Raw genomic sequence first — 24,652 nt, forward strand, 5'->3', positions numbered from 1 at the left:
TAATAGATTAATTTTGTTAGCGCTTTTACAGGTGCTCAAAGACGCTTTACAGATATAGTGAAAAGAAAACGACAAATAAATATATATAGTTAAAGTTAAAGTCAAATAATACAAAAACAATCACACATTAAACGCCAGATTGAAGAGGTGAGTTTTTGTGGTTCTGGTTCGGGAAGAGGGACACCGACCTGTGTCACCCCGCCGTGGCGCCGTCGATCCGAACATGTCGGGCACAAATAGCAGCCACATAAACTCTGAGTGGAGTGAGAACGTCCACTATCTAGAAGGGACTGCTGTCTGGGCAACAGTGTACATGCTGTCCCATTGTCCCAAGGAACAAGCACACGCTTGCCCCCCAGTTGGGGTAGAAAGTGCGTGAGTGCAAGCTGCACAGCCCGAAGCTCTAGCACGTTGACATGGCGTGCACCCTCCTGGGCAGACCACTGACCCTGAACAGTCCTGCCCTGCTGCACTGCACCCCACCCTGATAGACATGCACCTATGGTGACGGTCTCCTGGCGGGATGGGATGGTGCCCATGGGCACGCCCATCAGGAGATAGGCCCTGCCCCTCCGGCGTAACAGAGAGTGGAGGCAACGCTGCGGCACCCTGACTTTCCTGAGCCTGTGCCACTTGGCATCCAAGTGAAGGCTATTCAGCCACATCTGCATGGGGCGCAACGACAGCGGGCCTAAGGGCCCAACGGCCGAGGCAGCCGTCAGTCTGCCCAAGGGCCGGAGGAACTGAATATAAGGCACCATCTTGCCCGGCCCACGTGGAAGTAGGCCTCCCTCAAGTTCACGGTTGCGAACCACTCCCCCTGTGCATGTGCTGTGGTCAGCATATGGAATGGCAGCACCTTCAGGAATCTGTTGATTCCTCTGAGGTTTAAGATCAGGCGAAATCCGCCGACTTTCTTGCTCACGAGAAAGTACGCCGAGTAGAACACCCTGGGCTAAGCAGAGGGTCTACTGGCTCGATCGCGTCCTTGGCCAGGAGGACGGACAACTCTTGGGCCAGAGCTAGTGCCTCTGCCGGATCGCTGACGACTGTCATTTTGGCCCGGCCGAAGGCTAGGGGCCGGAACCGCGGTTCGTACCCCTGGGTTAAGGTGAAACCCACCCAAGGGCTGGAAGTACAGACAGCCCAGTAACCGAGCTGCTGCTGGGAAAGCAGCCGACGACCGGCCCCGAGAGTCTCGGGGCCTAACCCCCCGAGAGTCTCGGGGCCTAACCCCCCGGCCTCCGGAGCCCCCTGGGGGGCGCCGATAAGGCTCTGAGGCACGAGGCCGCCTAGAAGGCTGGCGGTCGGGGGCACAAAAGCCCCCGGGAGGACGATGAGTGGGCCGCTGGGACCTGCGCAGACCACCACTGTAAACTGGTGGCTGAGTGCGGCTGCTGGAGGGGCCCCTGGGCCTGCTGGGAGTGGGCATAGGCCTATAAAGACCCGAGAGCTGCTGCCTGGACTGCCTAGCTTGGGCAGCACGCTCCAGTGCCTACAGGGCAGCTGCCCCAAACAGCTCCCCTGGCTCGACTGGCACACTACGGAGGGCATGTCTCCGACAGTGGTGACTGAGCAGGCCAAACCTGACGACGAGTCTGCACCAATAAGGGCATAACTCGTCCCAATTCCCTAGACATTAGGGCAAAGGCTTACAGTGATGCAACACCGAGGCCCAGCAAAGAAGTCTCAGCCGGAGCCTGCTGCAGAGAGGTAGAGACGGCCAGCATCAGATCAGAGAGAGGAGCCAGAATCGGGGAGGCGATGGCAGGCTCAATTGATGGCAAGCGACCCAGCCCCACCCTCGCCGGATCCTGCATGGCAGCAGAGTGGGAGAGGGCCCTGGTGTCTCTCCAGCATGCATGGAGCTCCCTCAGGTACTCCTCTGAAGAACAGTGGGAGTGACAGGGGCAGGGTTATGCCTGAAGAAGGCGCTAGCCTGAGCCGAGTCGGTCTGCGGAACCTGAAGCTGTAAGCGTACCAGGGCCGTCCGAATCATGGCCGCCATGGAGGCGTCCTCCATGCCCTGCAGAGAGCTCTGAGCAGAGGAGTGGGAAGCTTCCTCGGGGGTGAGCGGGGCACCGTCCCCCGTCCCCCCCTTCATATAAGAGGTTTAGCCGAAGCCGCTAGCAACATGGCATCCTCAAGCAGAGGTGTGCAACTGAAGGAGGGCCAGGCGGCAAGCTAGCCCCCACACCGGCCCCTGGCTGAAGGGCCAACAGGAGCGACTTCGTCTGCTCCGTGACGGTAGCTAACCGATCCACCTTAGAGGACAGCCATCACTCCATCAAGTCGCCGGGAACGGCCAGACTAAGCTGGAGGAAGTTGTGACGAGGAGAGGTACCACCTCTGCGACTCTAGCCACTCTGAGCTCCCGACCAGGCAGCTGCTGCTAAGAATCAAGCAGCACGCAGAACACGCCAGATGTTAGCCAAGCGGCCGCTGCTAACAATAAGAGCAATACGTTACAGGGCAATACGTTACCGGGAGCGGGAGCGAGAGCACTGCCTTCACCAGCTGAGTTAATAATGAAGCTTAACAGACCATGCAAGGCGTTAGCCAAGCGGCTGCTGCTAACAATCAAGCGAAATCAAGTCAAATAACACAAATGTTTAAGACCAGATAACTAGCTTCCAAAGAAGAGAGCAGCACAGAGCCGTAGTTACAGTAGTAACCATGGCCAGTGCCTACACGGCCTAGAACCGTAGTTACAGTAGTAACCATGGCCAGTGCCTACACGGCCTAGAACCGTAGTAACTATGGCCAGTACTTACACGGCTTAGAACCGTAGTTACAGTAGTAACTATGGCCAGTATCTACATGGCTTAGAACCGTAGCTACAGTAGTAACTATGGCAAAAGTAACCGTGGCCGGTGCTTAAAAGTGTCAGCCAAACGGCTGCACACTAGATAATATAATCTTGGGAGGATAAAATCCTCTTAATGGCCACACATGCAGAGCACATAGCACACACAGTGAAGATTGTTCTCCGAATCTACCCATCCTAGTGCTAGGAGTCGAGTACTAGGAGCGGTAAATACAACAATATAGCGCTACTGCAATCAAAACCATACGTTACCGGGAGCGGGAGTGAGAGTACTGCCCTCACCGGCTGAGTTAAATAATGAAGCTTAACAGTACATGCAAGGTGTTAGCCCAGCGGCTGCTGCTAACAATCCAGCGAGACTAAGTCAAAACACAAATGTTAAGACCAGATAATTAGCTTCTAATGCTGCGTTCACACCGGACGCGATGCGACTATTCGCTTCGCTCTAATCGCTCCTATCGCATCGCTCTAAACGCTGGAGGTTCACCGCGGCTGCCAGCTGTGTTTACTCGCATCATTCAAACAAGACGCGCTGGCTCGGGAGCTACAACTACAACAAATGAACATATTTTACCGTGATTAAATTGTAATACACGTTTCTAAATGATGCCGAAGTAACAACATACTGATACCGGTTAGTAACAACCATGAATTAATGCTTTGACAAGTCTGCAGACAAGACGGCAGGCAAAACACCTTTTAAAATGCTTGTTTTCTGAATGAAGATCGGGTCGACCAGGCTAAGCTAACGTTGTATATGCTCATTCCACACTCATAACAACGGCCTACAGACATAAATAAGCAGCGACTGTATTCACCATGACACAGACAGTCTGTGGTTTGTACTTGTTTAACTTTTGTCCAGTTTCTGAACGGATATGAGGAGCTGTGAGCTCTGTGTGCTAACTGCTAACAGCTAACGGCTGATGTTGTGTGGTTGAACGTCAGTGACGGCGGCTGAGATCCTCACCGCTGATTGGCTTCCGCGAGAACGCGTCACGTGAATTTGACGCTCTTGTTGAAAAAATTGAACTCTCGCGTTTAACGCGGCACCGTTCAATCGCCTCAATCGTGTGATTCGCGCTGCGTCCACCGCTTCATGCGCGCCGTCGGAGCGAATTCGCGTCTGTCCACGTCTCTGCATTGACTTTACATGTAATCGCGCCGCCCCCAAACGTCGCATCGCGTCCGGTGTGAACACAGCATAAGGAATAGAACAGCCCGCATAGAACCATAGGCCATGGTTACAGTAATAACCATGCCGTAGTTACATGGCCTAGGACCGTAGTTACAGTAGTAATTATGGCCAGTACTTACCTTACTCTCTGCACCTAAACAAAAAACGGGCAAAAAAAGGCACCGTGGGCTTTCCATACTAAATTGAACGCAGCTAAGCTGGGAACTCAAATGCTAATGATAGCTCGGGCACAACGCCACAAGCAGAACTTTCAAAAGAGCATAATAAGGGCAACTTTATGGGAGAGGAAGCGGGAACACTGTCGTCACCAGAAAGTAGCCAAACAATAAACAAGACAGCAATCAGGACAACCTAGCTGGGAGAGGGTGCGGGAACACAGCCATCACCACAAGTTGACACGAACCTGTCCGTCGAGGCTCTGCACAGCGCACAGCCGGCCACAGCTCCTTGAGGACGCGTTAACAACCCGCAGCTCCGACTATCAGTCACGAAGCTGCACACGGCCAGCTGTATGCAGAGAAATCCCTCAGATCAAACGTTCAAACCTGAACACTGTAGGCTACAAGAATGTAGCCACGGTACTCTCGCACAGCGAGAAGATGAAAAGGAACAGATCCTCTGACGACACCGGCTGATATAGCCGGTGTCACGTGGGTCACAGGTGACTTTGTTGTTATTGGTACTCGAGCTACGCATGCGCGCGATGGATATATCCAGTGCTAAAGCACCGCCTCTGGCAGTCAGTAGGGACGAAATAGAACCAGGGACATCTTTTGTTTTGCGGTCCATACCTCATTAAAATATCTAATGTTAGTAACTATTAAAGAAAAAATGGGGACAATTCTGTTTTAATGTAGCTTGACCATTGTAACTGCTGTGCAGACATACTGATAAAATAGGGCTTCTAATTACCTTAAATAAACCAGTTCAATATGCATTATTCTTATTCTTATCATTCTTTATGAGCGCAGTAACAGTAAGGTATCTAATTACTTATTTATCTAGTATTCCATCACTTAATAACAGAGATGGTCAAACTGAAGTAGAGACATGGCAGAAATCCTACAATGAACCGGGCAGTGAAGGGTTCTCCGTGAGAGGGCGATCAAGAAAAGAGAGCGAGCGGTGAGGGAGTTTACAGATGAAAAGACACAGAAAGACAGAAGCACAATAACAAGTATATTTAGGTGTTTTTTTTGTAAATAACCGACGGTGTCAAGAGGAAGTAAAGTCCCCTGGTTTGTCCCCTACTCTAACTGCCAACTCAAAATCAGTTTTCCAAAATCCGACACTAGAGGTGGTCTTAAAAGCATATTTAAAAACAGAGACAGATTGACTTGGGGATTGGCCACCAAAGCCAGGCGGGCATTTGGTATGATCACCATAGCCATATGAGGCCGGACTCGGAGGGCTTTCCTTTGCTTCCAGCCGTCAGATTGTAAACAAAGTCACGTGACTGGGGGCAGATGACAGCGCTGACTTGGTGCGTTTCCCGCAGCGAGATGCTATAATACTAATTGTGGGCTTATCATGTTTATTCGGCCACAACAGAAAATAAAAAAAAACCTCTCACTCTCTCCAGAGGGGCAGGTCAGACAAAAATGGCAACATTAGCCCGTACCTGTGCACGTCCCTGGTGTGACCTATCAAATAAAAGACAGTGTCAATACTTGATATATTTGGTGATATTTTCAATGATTAGGCCCAAAGTTAGACTACATTTACATTTGTTATATCCTTAAATTATTAAGCCAAAGTCTTTGCATCTTTTAAATAATTTCCCAAAACTCTCTTTTACGAAATGGACTTTAATTGTACCACTATTCCTAATTCTTAATGTCCATTTCAACCCTGTTTAACCCAGAACAAAGGTACCCAAAATGCTACATTTTTAGACCAATTTCAATTTGATTAATCTTTTTGGTACTTGACATGGTTTCTGGTAATCAGATTCCCCAAACATTTGCTGTGACTATTCATGGTCCACCCAAGCATACATTTAGTTAGAACATATAATATGAGTAAAACATTGATGCATTATTTCCTTCCAGCAAGCCCAGCTGCTGATAGAGCAGCAGCTGGCCATCCTGGACACAGAGGACTGGGGGAGTGGGCTGCTGTGTGCGGGGGTCTGGCCCGACGGCTTCCCCTCCGCCCTCCTCTCCACCGAGGACTCCTGCTTCTCCGCTGTCCTCCGAGACGGACAGGTCCTCTCATTCTGCCTGAACACCCTCAGCCTGCAGGGCAAACGGTGAGGAGAGCTTTGAGAGCCATCACAGAAATATACAACACATTACTACCTGTGTGTATTTATCCAGGTGTTAAAGGAACATCAGATGTACCTTCTATTAAAATACTGCACCCGTAGTGGCAATTTAAATGTAGAATTCAGGAGAAAAATTGTATAGTGTATGTGCTTAGTAAAGTGTTGCTTTATTTTAAGAAGCTGACAATACAGTCAGTATTAGTTAAAATGGAGGATTTGTTGTCAGGGAAACGTATACAATAAGAATATGTTGAAATGTCAGCTGAAGTGTAAGTGCATGACGTCACATGAGATCTGAAATTCTTTGCAGTGAAGGTCTAACTGTAAGCATTAAAAGTACTGTATGTGTTTACTATGGTGTAACTGCTGAACTCTGTCTAACTGCCAGTTAAAATGCAAGGCAGATATGTTGTAGACTTTAAACCCTGGCAAATTGACTCATTGCTGTTGTCCACAGGAGCCGTCCCCTGAGCCTGAGTGACCTGCGCAGGGCCCTGCAGGGCAGCGGGGTCCATGAAGGCCTGAGTTTCTCCGGGGGGGTGGTGGATCTGGCGGAGGGAGACGCTCTGAGGCTGATCCCCACCGCAGTGAGGCTGCTCACTGAGAGGGCCTCTCACGGGGACTGGATCCTCCGCAGCAGCTGGCTCTCACACCTGGGGAAGAGCTACAAGCAGGCCCCCGGTCTGTAACCCACACACACTGACCAGAATATTTGGAAAGATGTCAACATTCATGTTACGTTTAAAATGTCATATATTAGAGACAATGACATCACAGGACATCTCAAGGATGACTTTTCTGTCCATGTGTTTTACAGTTTTATTTTGTAACCACACTACCTTGCAGAAATGAAAATGATAGTTTTCTTTAGTGTTCAGCACTATCCAGTACTGTGGATCCTGAAACCTTATGCTTCTTTATTTCCAGACCCAGTTCTGGTGCAGGTGGAGGCAGGGAACCGGGCCCTGAAGGCGGTGTTCGGGGGCAAACTGGCTGCCAAGGGCAAGTCCCTGACTCAGCTGCTGCAGCCCCACAGCACAGGTACACTCTTTGGTTGGCTTGTTCTTCCATAAAAAAGTCATTTTGTAATCCATGACTAGGATATGCAAAGCACATCCTGCACATGTGAATATATATGCTTTCTGTATATACAAAAAAAGAAGGCATTGCTCAATACCATTTGTTCCTGTCTGATACACATACTGCAAATTAATTAACTGACAATACGATACAAATCAGATTTTCTTTCTCAAAAACAACAACAAAAAACAAAATAGCTTTTAATAATTCAAGTGTTTGGATGCACTTTGCTTAACCTTGCCATCTGTAAATATCATGCTCAAAAGGCATAGCTTGCCACAAACATGACACAGTTACTTCTTTTTATAAACAATTGTTCACAAACAGAACCTTGAGCAGCGTTTTTGATCGGTCAGCAACATTTTGGTTTACATTTGAATATTTAGAATAACAAATTATTTTTAAATCCAGGGTAAAAGACTGGATATAATTCACCCTGTTTTACATCAATGACGGTTATCAGATGGGCCTACGTATAGTATCGGATTTTTTTTGTATCCCGTAACATTCGATCCATTGATTTGTGATTATCTGATCAAGATATCCCAATTAAAGGTAAAAATTAGATTCCCAAGTTATTACTGCCATCGGTTTAACAAATCCGTTTTGGACTTTAACAATCGTTGAGAATATCAAGATTTGTTCTCTCTAGGTGAGTGTTCCTGTTAGCTGTAGCTGTTAGCTATCCTTCAGGGCCTTATCCTTACAGCAAAACCTAAAGATCATGTGACCTGAAATAGAAGTTCATGATTTTCAGTCATTCTTGGTCAAAACTGACGATGATTTCAGTGCATTATATTCTCTGCTCTTTATCAGATATTTGACCCATGTTACTCCATACTGCTGCCATCATCATGGAATCTAACCACTGTCTGTTGCTTTGCAGATGAATACAGGATTCTTGTGGACATGCGATGGAACAAGCAGTACCTGGACATTTTAGCCAACAAGTGCAACTTTGAGGACGAGGAACGATACACAGAGTTCCTTGAGGCCCTGAATGCAGTCGCCAACAGGTACTGTAACATGTGGCCCGTTAACTTTATCCTGCTGCTCATGTATATAAATATATTTGTATTCCTGGGCCACTCCTCCCCGCTGCACTGTATATTAGAATACTACTACTGCTCCTAATACTAACATGGTTTAAATGCAGGAATTACAAGTCACTGTGTGCGGTGCTGCTTACATACATGTGGCGATTAAAGAGGAATTTATATGAATCATCCGTTTCCAAATGTCTAAAATGATTGGAAGAAAACACATTTCTATGACATTGGTTCTCCATGCAAAGTGTATTGTGTATTAAATGCATGAAAGTAAAAGATAAATCAAAAGGATCTTACAGCTGTTGGTCACGTCAAAGGGTTTTAAAAGCGGTTTGTGTTTGCAGGATTGTTCTGATGACGGACAGAGAGGAGAGGTCGGTCATCTGCACCTGTGCCATCAACCTGTCGGCTCAGAGCTCCGCCCTGAGGATCGCCACAGCCTTCAGTAAAGGTGAGCACCGCACCCTCTGCATCATAATGAACTGATAGAAATCATTTCAGATCTACATGAGCTGCAGTGCATGCAGCAGAGTATAGACTTCAGCCTGAGTTAACGCAACATATGTCGTCCCCCCTCTTTACAGGCACTGTGGACATCGGTCACCTGCCCCACCCAGTGCTCATGCACCTGCGCACCTTCTTCGACCTGTGGGACTCCTTCACCCTGCAGGCGGTGCAGAGCGGACAGCCCTACATCTCAGACCACATCATGTTCGAGGTCAGAACCTTCATGGTGTTACTCTGTCTCTCAATAAGTAGAGCAGGTGGAGCAGAATGAACTGGAAGGAAACTTATTGCATAGTTCCACCACCTGGTACTATGAAGGTGGTGGGACTATGGAAATATGAAGGATATCATGAAGGAAATGCAGATCTCAGGGTTTCCGCTAGGATTCTTTCTTGCCGGTCAAATGTCCGGAAATAATTAATTTTACCGGACAAATTTGAAACTTACCGGTCATGTTTCAATAATAATGTGTTGCAGAGTTTCTGTTGGCAGGTAATTACCGGACTATGACCGGATATGATGTTTAAAACTCAGTTAATGGGGCTCATTTTTATATTGCTTCAGTTTATAATCGTAACAGATCGAAAAGTTCAGATTCATTTTTCAATAAATGATGCGCTTCCACAAACAACAAACAACATAATTATTACATTCAAACAAACTACTTGTAGTAGATGAAGTACATTATTCAAAAGTTTACATTAACTTTGAATAATAACACGGGAGAAACAGATCCTCTCTTTTCCTCTCTCCCTCCCTCTCTCCTGATAGCCCGTCTGTTCCTCAGTGGGCGGGGCTTCAGGTGATCAGAGCTGCGTGTCTCCGTCAGACTCAGAATCTGATCTCTGATCTCTCTCTCTCGTCCGGTTATACTTCACTCGCGTTTATGTCCATATCGATCAGATCCAGCTCTCCTGATCGGCCTTTATAGAGAGCACCGATCAAACTATTAACAGTGAATATCGGCCGATAATGATCGGAGGCCAATCGATCGGAGCATCCCTAATTATTACCGGACATTTTGACCGGCAGGTTTTGAATTTACCGTTTTTTAATAAATGTTACCAGCTAAAAAACGGTAATTACCGGCTAACGGAAACCCTGCCTCAGAGGTTAAACCATGATAAACTCATGTCTGTCTCCCTGGTTTCAGATCCTGCAGCTGCTGCAGTGGCTGGACCGTTTCTGGGACGTGTGCAGCACGCTGCCGGCCGACTCTCAGGGCATCTCGGTGCTGTCTCTTCACTGGCAGTGGGTGCAGAAACACCTGATCCTCCGCCTGCCCCACCTGCTGCTGGGAGACGCCGACACCCTGCCAGAGTAAGACTAGATACTAGAAATTAGAGTTAGAGTTTGTTATTATTTGGTATTTCTTACATTCGGTTTAACCTTACAGAGATTGTATGCTGGTAATATTGCGTATGACTGGAAGATGCTTGGTTTTCTAATTATATCTTTCTTGTGTTGAATAAGTATTCAGATGCTTTACTTGAGTAAATGTACAAATACATTATTGTAAAAATACTTGATCACAAGTGAAAGTCCCGCATTCAACATCTTACTTAAATAAAAGTACAAAGTATGATCAGCAAAATGTAGTACTCATTGTGCAGAAAAACTGCCTTTTAGTGTGTATATGATTATATTTATACATGTGAAATTTCGGAGTTGTATCAATGCACCCATGTTGTTGAGGGGGGGGGGGGGGGGGGTTGTCTTTATTTGTTTGTTTGTTTTACAAGCATGTGTGAGGATGAAATGTAATGGTAACCATATTCATTAACATTTTTCCCGTATATCTTTTTTATTTGTATTTTGTATGTATGTTCATTATTTGCTATTATCTCTTTGAATACTTTTTTGGAGCAAGTGAATTTTTGGTTGTTGTTGAAATCTTGAATGCAATGTAATTAATCTCCTACTTATCCAGTAAATCTAAGATTGTGCAGAAACATGTTCCACCCCCTCACATCTGACTGTTGTGTCCTCAGAAGTCAGCAGGAGCTCCAGGCCGTGTCAGCAGCCATCCAGACGGTCCTCTCCACCCCGCTGTCTGTGGCCACGGCTCTGAAGGGCGTGCAGAAAACTTTAGGAAAACCTCTGCCATTCAAGGTCTGACACTCCATCAGTTCTACTGTTAGAACTGACTCCTCATCAGCAGCTGTTTTCATGTTCCTATCGTCTCTGCTATCTTCGCTATGTCCAACTTAAAAGAAGAAAGTGTTTTAAAAGCAGTGGTCTAAAGAAACTAAGTACATTAACTTAAAGGTGGGGTAGGTACATTTGAGAAACCGGCTCGAGATACACTTTTTGTTATATTCCATGGAATGCTCTTAACATCCCGATAGCAATGAATATCTGAAGTGCTTTGACAATAAATCCATAAATAAATATCATCTGTGGAAGCCGTAATACTGTAAAAAGCACGACCAATCATTTTAGCCGGCGCGGCTAAAATAACTGGATGGCCTACCTGCCTGTCAGCCTTCCATCTGTGCACAAACTTATCTCGTGCCCTCATTGGTCATGTGCGCGTTCGTGTGTGTTGGAGGAGGGGCTCTGTAAGGAAGTGGGAGATTTTCTCCGGTTGTGTATTTTCAAATTCTAGCGCACTCGAGCCGGTTTCTCAAACTTACCTACCCTACCTTTAACATACTGTACTCAAGTACAATTTTAAGGGACTTTACTTGAATATTTCCATTTTATGCTACTTTGTACCTCTACTCTGCACTACAATTCAGTTTTAATTTGTGTACTTTTATTCCACTACATGTATTTAATACCTTTAGTCACTTTACAGATTTGGATTAATGATGTGAAATATAATCAAGTCTTAAATCAGACTTTAGTTCCACCTGGAGTACATTCATTAAAAGTCATTCAAACTAGCTGCACCTTTACCAGCTTTGAGAACGCTTTAATGATCAATCATTATAAAACATATCATATTATTCTGAAATGGAGCAATCTGCACAATGACTACTTTACTTTTGCTACTTTAACTATATTTTGATGCTAATACTTTTGAACTTTTACTTGAGTAACATTTTGAATGCAGGACTTTTACTGTAACAGAGTCTTTCTACACTTCTACTAAAGTACAAGATCTGAGTACTTCTCCCACCTCTGATTAAAAGCCATTTCAGTAATGTGTTTGTAACTCACTCAGATTATCTAAGTGACTCCTCTAACCGTGTCCATGTCCTGCTGCAGCTGGAGTCGGTGGCGGAGTGTGCATCCCGGCTCAGGTTCCTGAGTAAAGCCCTGGATGTGAGCGACCTGAGGCTGGACGACAGCATCGCGCCCTGGAGGCAGGAGCTGGTCCGACTGCACGGCGCCGGGCTGGGGCTGGACCTCAAGGAGAGTCTGCTGGAGGCCTGTGGGCTGGTGCTGCTGGCCAACAACCAGCTGGACCCACACAAGTCTGGTGAGCCTGGGCTACAAATACCTTTTCTGGACACCTAGACCTAGGATGAACTAATTAGAACTGGTGGACAAAGTTTAAGGTCACTTATGGCGCTTTTCCACTGCAGGGCCTCGCTCGGCTTAGTACGGTATGGCTAGGCCTCGTTAGGCCTTGTTAGGCCACCTCACTTTACGCTACGTTTCCATTACAGTTTAGTACCTGGGGCAGTAACTACGGTAACGCAGTGTAGGCGGAGCCGTGACGTCATCTTCAATGCGAAACACAAAACCAACATCAGCCGTTAGCTCTCAGCTCTCAAGCTCACAGATCCTCATATCTGTTCAGAAACTAGACAAAAGTTAAACAAGTATAAACCACAGACTGTCTGTGTCATGGCGAATACAGTCGCTGGTTTATTTATGTCTGTATAGGCCGTTGTTGTGAGTGTGGACGGTCGGAGCATATACTGCGTTAGCTTAGCCAATCTCCATTTAGACAACGCGCATTTTAAAAGGTTTTTCGCCTGCCGTCTGTCTGCAGACTTGTCAAAGCATTAATTCATGGTTTTTACTAACCGGTATCAGTATGTTGTTACTTCGGCATCATTTTGAAACGTGTATTACAATTAAATCACGGTCAAATATGTTAATTTTGTTGTAGTTGCCAGCGATTCTCTCACTAGTTTAGCATACTCTGCCCGGTTGTTGGCCCTGAAAAAGAACCTCGATTTTGGAGAGCCAGAAAACTGTGAAAAAGTACCCGCTAGCCGGAACCACGCCTAGTGGAAACACAACCAAAAACGGGCCGGGCACGGCGCGGCACGGCACGCTTAAACCGCGCTGTAGTGGAAATGCGCCATTAGACCTTTAGAAATGACAATTACTAATATGAGCTGATGACATATTAGACATTTTGTGTATGGATGTCAACTGCAAAACTAAAACTATATGGAAAGTTGTATTTACTTTTTGTGTGAGTTGGTAAAAACTGACAATGATAAGCCATTATCTAATGGCTATTAAGTTTGCATGCTCCAATCAGGATAAATAAATGTTGTCGTATTGAACCACCCTCAGAAAAAAACATAACCTCTCTAGCCCCACTGCTGTTCAGGCTCCAATAACTCGTAAATAATGCTAAAGTTGTTTCTCCTTTTCAGCACGGTTATATTTTGGGGGTGTACTAAACATTGCATTGTGAATCGAAAACTTATGGGGCAGAGGACTTGTTGTCTTCTTCCTTTACGTCTAATAGAAACTAGTGTTTGATATTAAAGGGTCAGTGTGTGAGTGCTATACTCTGATATTAAAGGGTCAGTGTGTGAGTGCTATACTCTTATATTAAAGGGTCAGTACATTAGTGCTATACTCTGATATTAAAGGGTCAGTGTGTGAGTGCTATACTCTGATATTAAAGGGTCAGTGTGTGAGTGCTATACTCTGATATTAAAGGGTCAGTGTGTGAGTGCTATACTCTGATATTAAAGGGTCAGTGTGTGAGTGCTATACTCTTATATTAAAGGGTCAGTACATTAGTGCTATACTCTGATATTAAAGGGTCAGTGTGTGAGTGCTATACTCTTATATTAAAGGGTCAGTACATTAGTGCTATACTCTGATATTAAAGGGTCAGTGTGTGAGTGTTATACTCTGATATTAAAGGGTCAGTGTGTGAGTGCTATACTTTATTCTCTCTTCAGGAGTGTTGGAGAGGTTGGTGTCGAGTGTGGAGCAGCAGCAGCGTCACATGACCTCCAAAGGGCTGCTGGAGGTGTGCTCCCTGCCTGAGGGGGAGGAGCCTGAGGAGGGGGTGCACCTGGCCAGGGAAGAGCTGCAGCAGCTGAGCCGCAGGGCCCAGCTGTGGCCCCTGATGGAGGGGCTGGCGATCCTCAACCAGCTGCGCCTCAGCACCGACCTGCTGCACCTGGCTCTGGCTCCTGGGTAACTGCATTCCTCCTCAAAGCAAACTGATATAGAAACCGTTAAGAGGCTGTGATTTGATTATTTTTTATTATTCAACTCTGAGAAAACCGAGGTTATTATACAGGACCCCAAACATATTCGGAATGAAATATCAAATTACATAATTGCTGTCGATGGTATCATCTTGGCCTCCAGCTCCACAGTAATAAATATTGGCAAAGATGAACTAGATCAGGAGTCGGAGCGTTCAGCTGCCAGGCTCCCTTTCTCTGGAACCTACTTCCTGTTTTTATCAGTGAGACAGACAGTCTCCAAAATGTTGAGTGCACTGAAGACATTCATTTTTAATGAAGCCTATATTTAGAGCTGGTTTTTAGATGCCCTATGTTTGTCCTCCTGGGTCCTACATTTTATGATATTTTATTTTATTGTCTTTTTATTGTCTTTTCATTATTTTCCTGTAATTGTCTTTTCCTTTTAGCACTGTTTTGATCTGTAAAGCCCACTGAGACAGACGTGTTTTGTGATATTGTGATATTGGGCTATATAAATGAACTTAGATGTGTGTGCTGACGTGTTCCTGATGCTTGCAGTGACCAGGAGGCGGAGGCCAGCCTACGCAGAGAGCTCTCCAGACATCTGCGCTACTGCCTGCAGTCCACCCCCATGAACGTGAGCCAGCTGCAGCCTCTGTGGTTCCTGCTCAGCAGCGACAGGGTCAGTGCAGTGAGCTTTCACTTCCACCATTCCATTTTCATTTCTAGGGTCACGATTGCATTCAAAATTGATTCTTTTTTCAAAACAATTTCCAATTCAATATTGATTTTGGAGGCTGCTGATTTCAGCGTCTACTTCAATGCTAAAAAAGGCAGTGTGGCAAATGATGGCGTAAAAAAGGCAAACCAGAGACAAAAACCTTTCACTAAATGTATTTTATTATCTCAATTCTCAGTGACTTCAAGAAAAGTGATACAAAACGAAAGTAGGCTTAGGTTAGCAGAAATGCTTGACACAACTCTGACTTCGTTTATACATGAGAGTAACAAATGCGTCACTTCCGGGCAAAAAGTACGGCTCCGCCCACTTTTGTGGGAAAACAACGCTGTCATTTGAATGGCGGTCAATACAAATTCTCGCAAATTTTAGGCCCATCTCCCAGCTACCTTTTTGATCTAAAGCCCTGGAGCGAGTAGTCTATGCCCAGCTGCAGTCTTTCTTAATCACGCATTGCATTCATGAAAAGTTTCAGTCTGGCTTCAAACCCATGCACAGTACTGAAACAGCCCTTTTAAGAGTTTTTAATTATCTGCTCCTAGACGCCGACTCAGGTAGCCCAGCTGTCCTGGTGCTGTTAGACCTGACAGACCATAGACCATAGCATCCTGTTGTCGCGGCTCGAACAGTCCGCTGGCATCACAGGCTCTGCCCTTGCATGGTTCAGGTCCTACCTGACAGACCGTAGCTTCTCAGTGCAGCTAGGTACCTTCTCCTCTGCTAAAGCCCCTCTTACCTGTGGGGTTCCCCAAGGCTCGATTCTGGGCCTCATCCTTTTTCTACTGTACATACTGCCCCTAGGTTCAATTCTCACTTAGCACAACATCCCCCCAGAGATAAAATCCTGGCTGAGCCAACATTTCCTCAACCTCAACGAGAGCAAGACCGAGGTCATCTTTTTTGGACCCCAACCTCTAGCCTCCCAGGTTGATATTCTGGGCTCCCTCAATAAAAACATCCTCCCCTCTGTCATGAACCTTGGAGTGACCTTCAATAGCGCTTTTAAATTTGATAAGCAGGTCAGCACCGTAGTCAAGACCTGCTTTTTTAAAATACGACTATTGGCCAAGACCAAGAAAGGCTTATTAACGCCTTTGTTACCTCGAGACTGGATTACTGCAACGCTCTGTATGTGGGTATGGACCAGGCGTCAATTAGACGCCTGCAGCTAGTGCAGAACGCAGTTGCACGTCTTCTCACTGGCCATAAAAAGCGTGACCACATCACCCCAATTCTGGCCTCACTGCACTGGCTTCCAATTCGGTTCCGAATTGATTTTAAACTTCTTTTATTTGTTTTCAAAGCCCTAAATGGGCTGGGTCCGGCCTATATAGCCGAACTCCTCCAGCGCTACACCCCAGCCAGAGCTTTAAGGTCTGCTGACCAGCTGCTGCTGGTAGTGCCCAAGACCAGGCTTAAAACCAGAGGGCACCGAGCCTTCGCAGCAGCCGGCCCTAGGCTCTGGAACACTCTGCCCCTCCATGTGAGGTCGGCCCAGACCCTAGGGGTTTTTAAATCTACACTAAAAACTCACTTCTTCTCTCTGGCCTTCTAGTCAGAGCAGAGCACGACTCATGACATGTCCCTGTGTGTGATTTTTATTTTTGCTGTTGTAATTTATTGTCTTCTGTTTGCTATCGTAGTAAAGTGTTTTTATTGTATGTACAGCACTTTGGCTCGACCAAAAATAATTTAAAAAATTTGCTATATAAATAAAACTTGATTTGATTTGAATGGCCAGTCAGGCAAACAATTACATTAAGCCATTGGAAATCGACGATCGGGCTCGATATATGGTTAAATATAGCAGTAGGCTATCGATTTTCATAGATGAGAGTAACATCTACGTCACTTTACGGCCCCGCCCACTTTTGGAGGAAACAACGCTGTCATTTGAATGGCGATCAAGCCTGAAGCCACAGAGCTCTTCTTTTACTGTCCTTTGTTCTTAGAGGAAGTACAGAAACACTGAACTCTGGATTTGTTTTAATGTTTGAGGTGCAATAAACAACACAGCAGCTTTTTGGCATGATACAACTATTATTTTCTGCCTCGCTCATGAGAGTAACAGCTGGAGAAATTACAGCCTCGCCTACTGATTTTAATTTAACCATATATCGAGACCAATTGTCGATTTCAAATGATTGAATGTAATTGTTTGCCTGACTGGCCATCGTAATCGGGCTCTTTGAAGATCCAAAAATCCACGGTTTTCCAAAAATTCTGATCGGATTGGCAAAAACTTCAGAATTTGTATTGACCGCCGTTCAAATGACAGCGTTGTTTTCCCCCAAATTGGGCGGTGCGTAATTTTCGCCCGGTAGTGACGTAGGTGTTACTCTCATCTATAGGATAACTTTCCATCATTACAATTATCTAGATTATTTGTCAGTAACAAAAAAAACAATCAGTCATTCATTTTAATATAAATACAATATTCATTATTTTTTTTAAGTTGTGGATCGATTCAGGATGATAATATTCGATAAAAAAAAGAAGTTATCCCATCTTCTTGTTGTCAGTTACGAAATTGAAATTGCCCCTCCAAAATATGTGTGTTGCTTAATGTTACTTTACTGAAAACATCAGTCACTGAAAATTGTTCCATGTCTTAAAGGATGTCTGGAGGAGATCTTTAAGTATCAGGAAAAACAGGAACCAAATAATAAAAAAAAAACACATGTAGAATTGTATTAAGTACTGTCCCAAACTCAATTCCAATTTGGCTTAATCAATAATTGCCACACTAAAATATACAAACATGATCCAAACTTCAGATTAATAACTATTCCGTAGGGTCCTGGAGACCCACCTTGTAATCACAGCTTCCCTGCTGTGGATGCCCCATTCTCCCTCTTGGTTTCCTGTCAGACCTCCCCTATGTACTATCAAATTAAATTACAAAATATACGGAAAACAAGAAAGAATTTCCTTAGGCTCCAAACCCACAGAATGTTGCTCATGATTCCTCCTTCTTCTCTCCAGCCAGCTGAAGAGCTGCAGTTTGTTTGGTGTGAGCTGCTGTCAGAGGCTCTGGGCGCTCTGTGGACCAGCAGTGTGACCTCTGACCCCGACCTCTGGCTGAAATGGGCCCCACTGAGCCCCAAGACCAAGACAGCTCCAAAGCTGCAGCACGGAGCAAAGAACATGGTACTGACCTAACATCTCATGCTGCTGTTACTGTATATACTATGATTATCAAAGGGATTTCTTGAAGAGTAACACATGTTATTTTCAGGGACCAGCCTTGCTGAGTAAAGCCGTGTGGTCCTATTGCATGCTGGGAGTTCTCTGCAGCAGTGAGACTGGAGGTGCATGGGAACCGTCAGGAGCAGCCCTCCTCTCCCTGTCCCATGTCACCCTGGGGGAGTGGAAGGAGAGGATCCAGCAGCTGCAGGACGTGTCTGCTGTGCTGTGGGACAACATGGCCATCCCTGCTCTGGCTGAGTTCAGGTAGGTCAAACATGTTTTAATGTTCTCCAATGCTGCTCAAAAACAAGTAAAAGAAATAATGAAATGTGTTTTTTTCTCTTGTAATAAATAAAGAAATCTGTGAAAATTAGCTTGGTAAGATCTCTTGAAATAAGATGGGATATTTAGATAAACGAGATCTTATAATTGGTCGGGAAAACTTATTTTTAACTATATTTACATGAATCAGGAAATGTTGTATCAAAATAAGCCAGAAATGCTCAACAGTGTTCTGTTTCCTGATCTTAGTTGGTGGTTTTCCAATAAAAATGTGGTTTCTAAAATCAAGTAAGATTCATTTATTGAAACAAGATGATCCATCTTTTACAAATACCACAGCAGCTTAAAAACCTTGTATAACAACTTCTTTCATCTGAGATCCAACTCAAAATAAGAGTCTCTAACTTAACAAGATACTTAAGAAGCATTGTCTAAAAAGTCCCTCTATCTCACTGCATTGTTACTTCGTACATTATTATGTCTCATATCAAGTGTAAAGACATATTCTGACCCGATAATAGACAAATATACTTGGATAGATTTCTGGTTTTTACAGTGTAGCATTTATCATCTTGGGGCTTACTAACCCTCCGTCCTCTCCAGGGGCACAGACTTCCGTCTCCAGGGGGCTGTGCTGCGCCGCCAGCTGCAGAGCATGGCGGACCTGCTGCCCCCCAGCCTGCAGGAGGGCTTCATGGAGAGCTGCGAGAGCCTGGTGGAGGACTTGGACCCTCTGATAGCGGCCCAGGAGATCCAGACCGTCTTCAGGGACTTCCTGCCCCCCAACGTGCTCCCTGACGGCCTGCTGGAGGCCTGCAGCGCCTGCCTTCAGCAGTACGTCCAGAGCAAGGTCCAAGGCTCCAACCAGCCCGCCCAGTCCGGAGTGTTCTGGGTCAACATGGGCCTGCTGCAGATCAAAGCCTGGACCCCACAGACCATCTTTGACCCGGCTGTGAAGAGGGCCTACAAACTCAACTACGCCCAGCAGGAGGTGAGCAACTGATGGTTTTTATTAAATGTTATTTAAAGGGGACCTATCATGCAAAATGCACTTTGTGATGTCTTTTATACATAAATATGTGTCCCCGGTGCGTCGGGGTACTCGCGCAGCGTCAGAAAATAAAACCCTCTCTCTTTTCCTCCGTACCCAAATCTTTTAAAAACGGGGCTACAACGAGCGGATACAGATTTCCATCCGAGCTGACGTCAGCCCGGAATAGTGGGCGGTGACGCTCCGCCTACATGGGCAACGCTCCACCTGCAAACGGACCGCAATCGTTATCAAAAAAGTCTTCCGTCCACACGCAACAGGCACCAGAAACGTGTCCGTTCACACGAGTCCGCTCGAAAGCGCTGGAGACGCTGTAGTACATATGCCAGACCTGTAAGTGGCGCTGTAGTCTGCCATAAAAGCAGCGAAGAAGACTTCCCGCGCATGGTTGCCATGGTTGCCCTTCTGTTTATTCTCCGCTCTGGCTCTTTTTCTCCCTCCCGAGGCAAGCGTTTGCTCCTGCTGTAGATCTCTCCGGTAGTCCACCAGCCGATGACAAACACCCAAGGGACGAGGGGACCGTGCGGCAGAGTTTCAGTTAGATGTTTTTTCGCCGGTCAACATGTCCATTAAAGTTGAAATCTTCCGGACAAAATTTGAAAAGTGCCGGTCAGAGGTCTTCTTTGTTATTTATTGAGCTTTAAAACAAATAAATAACGACTCTATATAATAATATAATAATAAAAAACGGAGCCTCTCTTTTCCTCCCCCTCTTCTGACAGCCCAGCAGCTGATCTCTGAGTACGCCCCCCTCTCCTGCAGGGGGGCGTGGTCAGCTGCAGCTCATTTGCATTAAAGCTACGTCACAGAATCAGCCCTTGCAAAAACAGGGCTGGAAAAGACCAAATAGAGCGAAATGAGGCATGGCTAAAATGCATGATCCGTTTGGTATTTTGAAAAAAAAACTTCACAGACATGTTTTATATAGGTATGGCCCTACAATATATTTTTAAAATATAGCATGATAGGTCCACTTTAATGAAAACAATCTCTTACATTTTTTAAATATTGAAAAATGGTATTCACCCTAACCCTGTACAACCTTTGTCCTGGTTTGAGTGTCTATAAAACAGATAGTCTTATAAGGTGTAACCAAGATTTAGGTAATAATGCTAATTCCAATTCATTACTCAAAAAAAATTATTATTATTTCGACCATGTTTAAGATCAGAGGAAAAACATTTGATGGATTATCACATACTGGTATATGTAAAATTGTAGTCAGGGTTCTATATTGAAAACCATTTCAATGTTTTGGCAGCACATAATTACACCAGATGCTACTAATTTATATAAAACGCATAATTCAATGAAAGTTGTCATAATGTTATTTTTGTGGCAATTATATGAAATCACTAAAACATTCTGACAAAAAACATTTAGAAATGGGTCTAATTTGACAAAGGACAACAGGAAGGTTAATGTCCCTGCCTGTCTTCATAACATGTGAACCCCAGTATAAAGGATTTCTTAAGGATTTCATGTGAGGAAGATTTATGGTTTACATAAAGACACACTTTGGCCTGGTGCTTGGATTAACGTGTTGTGTGTGTGTGTGTGTGTGTGTGTGTGTGTGTGTGTGTGTGTGTTTCAGCTGGCTGTGCTGCAGGAGGAGTGGAGGGGCCGCAGCCTGTCCTCTCAGCTGATGACCGGAGCGGAGCTGGAGGAGAGCAGCACTACTGACGGCTTCCAGCACCCTCGCATCAGGTCAGAGCCAGCCACTAGTTATCCTCTGTAAAATGACAAGTCAACCAAGTCAACCAGAGGCTGAGGTCGGGCCTGGTTGCTGATATTAGATTTCTGGATAGTCCTTCATCCCCTTGTGTTGCTTGTTGTTGCAGGTACCTGTGGATCCGAATGCAGCAGGTGAAGGAGCAGATCGCGGAGCTCTCCAGGAAGCAGGCCTGCCGCCCTCATGACCCGCAGTACGGCCGCCTCTTCCAGGAGCTGCAGCACTACCTGTGCAGCATCGGCCAGACGTCAGCAGTGAAGGAGCTGCTGTCCCGTCTGCTGAAGGCTCTGCAGGGCCCCTCCTCCTCCAAGTCCAGGTCAGCCATCCAGGGCCTGCTGAAGGAGGAGGCTGTGTGGCAGAACTCCCAGCAGCGCTTCTGCCAGAGGCTGCAGGAGGATTACCCCCTGTACCCCGACGTGGTGGGGCCGCTGCGGACCGGCATCCTGCAGCTCCGTCACGGGATGAGGCTGGTGGCCTCCCAGGTGGCCGCCTCGCTCACGCCTGTTCCCGGTCTGCCTAAGCTGGTGTCCTGCCTGCTGGCCTTCCCCTCCCTGTCCCCCAGCCTGCCCTCCTACCTGGCCCGGGCCGACTTCCTCTGCTCCAGATCCTGCATGGACATCTTGCGCTGTGTGGGGAAACTCCTCCCGCAGCAGGACTCTGAGCAGGTGGTGCCCCGGTCCTCCACGCTGCTTCTGAATGCTCTGCTGTACGTGCAGTGCCACACCCTGTCCACCGGGGAGTTCAGCTCCGAGTCCCGCAGCCTCTTCAGACACATCTGTCAGGTCAGAGCTCCAGTTTACACACAGATCCAGAAATGGTTCCAGTTTGAATCTATCCAACAAGAATTGCAATATTTCTCAAATGTTCTAAATGAATGCATGGCTGACTGTAACATGATGCTCCGCAGGCTCTGGTGAACGAGTGGGACGAACAGGAGAGACTAAAGAGGGAGAAGGAGCAGATGGAGGCCAGTCTGTATCGTAACCGCAGCCGACTGCACGGATCAGGACTGACTGAGGACGAGCAGGAGGAGAGAGACTTCAAACAGCAGTTCCCTCAGTTCAACAAGGTATTCACTCTGTCCTGAGGAGAAACATGAGGTCTGTTAGACACTGTGAGATCTTAGTGAGGCTACAACAGACTGTTCCAGTTTCCCTGCCAACATGAATCATAATAAATAACTGAAATGTGATGTCTCAGTAATGACCTACTTCATTTTGAAGAAGAATAAATACAATTCTAAAATGCTCATTTAAACTCACAAAGATGATAATCTGAAAAAACATGCTGATGATTTTACTCTCATGCTTAGAATGTACTGTAGGAAGAAAGTATCAGACTGTTCAACACATTTCACATCAAACATTTTTATAAGATGTACGTTTCTACAGGTCGTAACTTCACCTGGTAATAAGGTGGATGACCATGATCAAATGGAACGGTTATCAATATCAAAGATTTACCCTCTTGAAATATCACTACCCTGTGTTTGTTAGTGCAGCAGAGAAATTAGATTACACCAAAGAGAGACATTATAACTCGAAAAAACAATGTTCAAACGTTTAAAGGTCTCCTTCCACACTTTTTCAGGACTTTGCAGACATCATGGCCCTGCCGAGTCTGGAGGGTCCATCAGACTCAGAGCGTCAGGAGGAGGAGGAGGGAGTCCAGGAGGAGTCCAGTGAGGGCAGCTTCCTGTCTGTGGCTGCCATGAACACAGTGCTGAAGGTCCATCAGCGCCTCTCTCTGGGACACGCCCGATCACTGTGGTACAAGGGCACAACACCAGCCAATCACAGCAGAGAACACATCATAGCCTTGGTCTCCTCCTACCAGATTGCTTCCCCTATGATGTCCCGCTTCTATCATCTGATTGGTCAGTGTTTACTGTCACTCAAATAGCAACAATGCAGACTCTCTTGAGTTTTGTTGTTAAATGTGTTCCTCTGTGTCCCCTGCAGATGCTGAGATCGACCAGCAGCTCACAGGCAGTGAGCTGCTGCTGTCTGCCCTCCTGCAGAACACAGTGCAGGGCTCCGGGGGCCCCGATGGCCTGTCAGTCACCTCAGAGGGAGCCTACGACTTCTACCAGCAGCCCAACATGAGCGAGGCCCGTCTGTGTCTCCCTGTCCTGCTGCAGCTGGGTGTGGCGGTGAAGCAGAGGCTGGAGGACTGGCCCGAGCACCCCGCTCTCGTACAGGTCAGCTCCCTTTCAATCAGTTAGCAGTTGCTAACGCAAGGAAGGAAGCCAGCGCTGCTGTTGATAAGTACAACAATTAGGGCCTGTGTCTTTTCCTAGGCAAGGAAAATATATATAGCAACTTTCCACACTACGCAAAGTGGTTTACAGAAATGAAAGACATTAAGAGCATTAAGAAATGTGCAGTGGAAACACATTATAAAATGGTATTTTTAATAAAATGGTATGGTATAATATACGTAAAACAAGATAATATATCAAATACATGAACACAATTCACAGTGCAGTGTGAGATATGAATAGTTTAATTAAAAGCAGAGGCAAAAAGAAAAGTCTTCAGCCTGGATTTAAAGTAGTAAGAGTATCTGTATCTACAGAGAGCATAACGGAGATAAAAATAAATATCCATCAATCGATATCTTACAAACTGACCATGAACACTTTGGTTCTTGGATATTGATAGATTAGATACAACTCTAGTATCTTGCTTTAAAGGCCAAATTGATTTATTTTGTTGTGTTAGTGATGAGTTGTTTTATGCTCAAATAAAAAATCTGTAACTATAACAACCCACAATGTCCACCTAGGAGTTTTACATTTGATTGTTTGTAGGCAGATAAGACTAGAAGAAAACAGTCCCATGTCATTGAACAGTTATGGAGCCTGGTATGTGTTGCTCTCAGATCACATGGTGTGTATCCCTGTGTGTTGTCCTCAGCTGTCGGTGGTGATAGAGAGGATCCAGACCTTCACTCTGGCCAGCCCATTGGCCAAGTTCCTCAACGGTCTGGAGATCCTGCTCAGTAAAGCTCAGGTGAGTTCATGTGCCATGCATGATTCCATCGGGAGTTCAACCTAGTGTTGACACAGCTAATCAACTACAAAATAAATCTGTGACTTTTTTAATAGATGCCATCAATAGCAGGTCCAAATGTGATAGTTGTACTTTCTGAAATGTAAATGTGTTGCACTGAAGTGAGCTCCGTGTTATGTGCTCTCCTCAGGACTGGGAGAATAACGCCAGCCGCTCAGTCTCTCTGCGTAAGGAACTGGAAGCAGTCACCCAGCTCATCATCCAGTGGCGCAAACTGGAGCTCAGGTGAGACACAGAGGGTTTCAATAAGCCTGCATCTGATTAGGGTGCGAGATACAAAAGGGACAATATTGAA

At 45.8% G+C, this 24,652-nt stretch overlaps 1 protein-coding gene across 3 annotated transcripts in view; it reads left to right on the top strand.

The window, feature by feature from the left end:
• The window catches only part of mdn1 (midasin AAA ATPase 1), a 99,472-nt gene that overhangs the window by 47,094 nt on the left and 27,726 nt on the right, over window positions 1-24,652 (top strand). For all 3 annotated transcript variants that reach the window (XM_034150385.1, XM_034150383.1, XM_034150384.1), the window contains exons 48-68: window positions 6,077-6,276; window positions 6,749-6,972; window positions 7,219-7,332; window positions 8,258-8,387; window positions 8,765-8,871; window positions 9,005-9,138; window positions 10,081-10,247; window positions 10,919-11,039; window positions 12,141-12,354; window positions 14,033-14,273; window positions 14,849-14,972; window positions 18,015-18,179; window positions 18,268-18,482; window positions 19,104-19,491; window positions 21,146-21,258; window positions 21,393-22,065; window positions 22,191-22,352; window positions 22,874-23,159; window positions 23,245-23,483; window positions 24,202-24,297; window positions 24,488-24,582. In XM_034150385.1, the coding sequence (XP_034006276.1) occupies window positions 6,077-6,276; window positions 6,749-6,972; window positions 7,219-7,332; window positions 8,258-8,387; window positions 8,765-8,871; window positions 9,005-9,138; window positions 10,081-10,247; window positions 10,919-11,039; window positions 12,141-12,354; window positions 14,033-14,273; window positions 14,849-14,972; window positions 18,015-18,179; window positions 18,268-18,482; window positions 19,104-19,491; window positions 21,146-21,258; window positions 21,393-22,065; window positions 22,191-22,352; window positions 22,874-23,159; window positions 23,245-23,483; window positions 24,202-24,297; window positions 24,488-24,582 (4,208 nt within the window). The remainder of the gene's footprint in view (window positions 1-6,076; window positions 6,277-6,748; window positions 6,973-7,218; window positions 7,333-8,257; window positions 8,388-8,764; window positions 8,872-9,004; window positions 9,139-10,080; window positions 10,248-10,918; window positions 11,040-12,140; window positions 12,355-14,032; window positions 14,274-14,848; window positions 14,973-18,014; window positions 18,180-18,267; window positions 18,483-19,103; window positions 19,492-21,145; window positions 21,259-21,392; window positions 22,066-22,190; window positions 22,353-22,873; window positions 23,160-23,244; window positions 23,484-24,201; window positions 24,298-24,487; window positions 24,583-24,652) is intronic.

This window comes from Trematomus bernacchii, unplaced genomic scaffold, assembly GCF_902827165.1.
Source record: "Trematomus bernacchii unplaced genomic scaffold, fTreBer1.1, whole genome shotgun sequence".
In the NCBI taxonomy this organism is placed as follows: domain Eukaryota; kingdom Metazoa; phylum Chordata; class Actinopteri; order Perciformes; family Nototheniidae; genus Trematomus; species Trematomus bernacchii.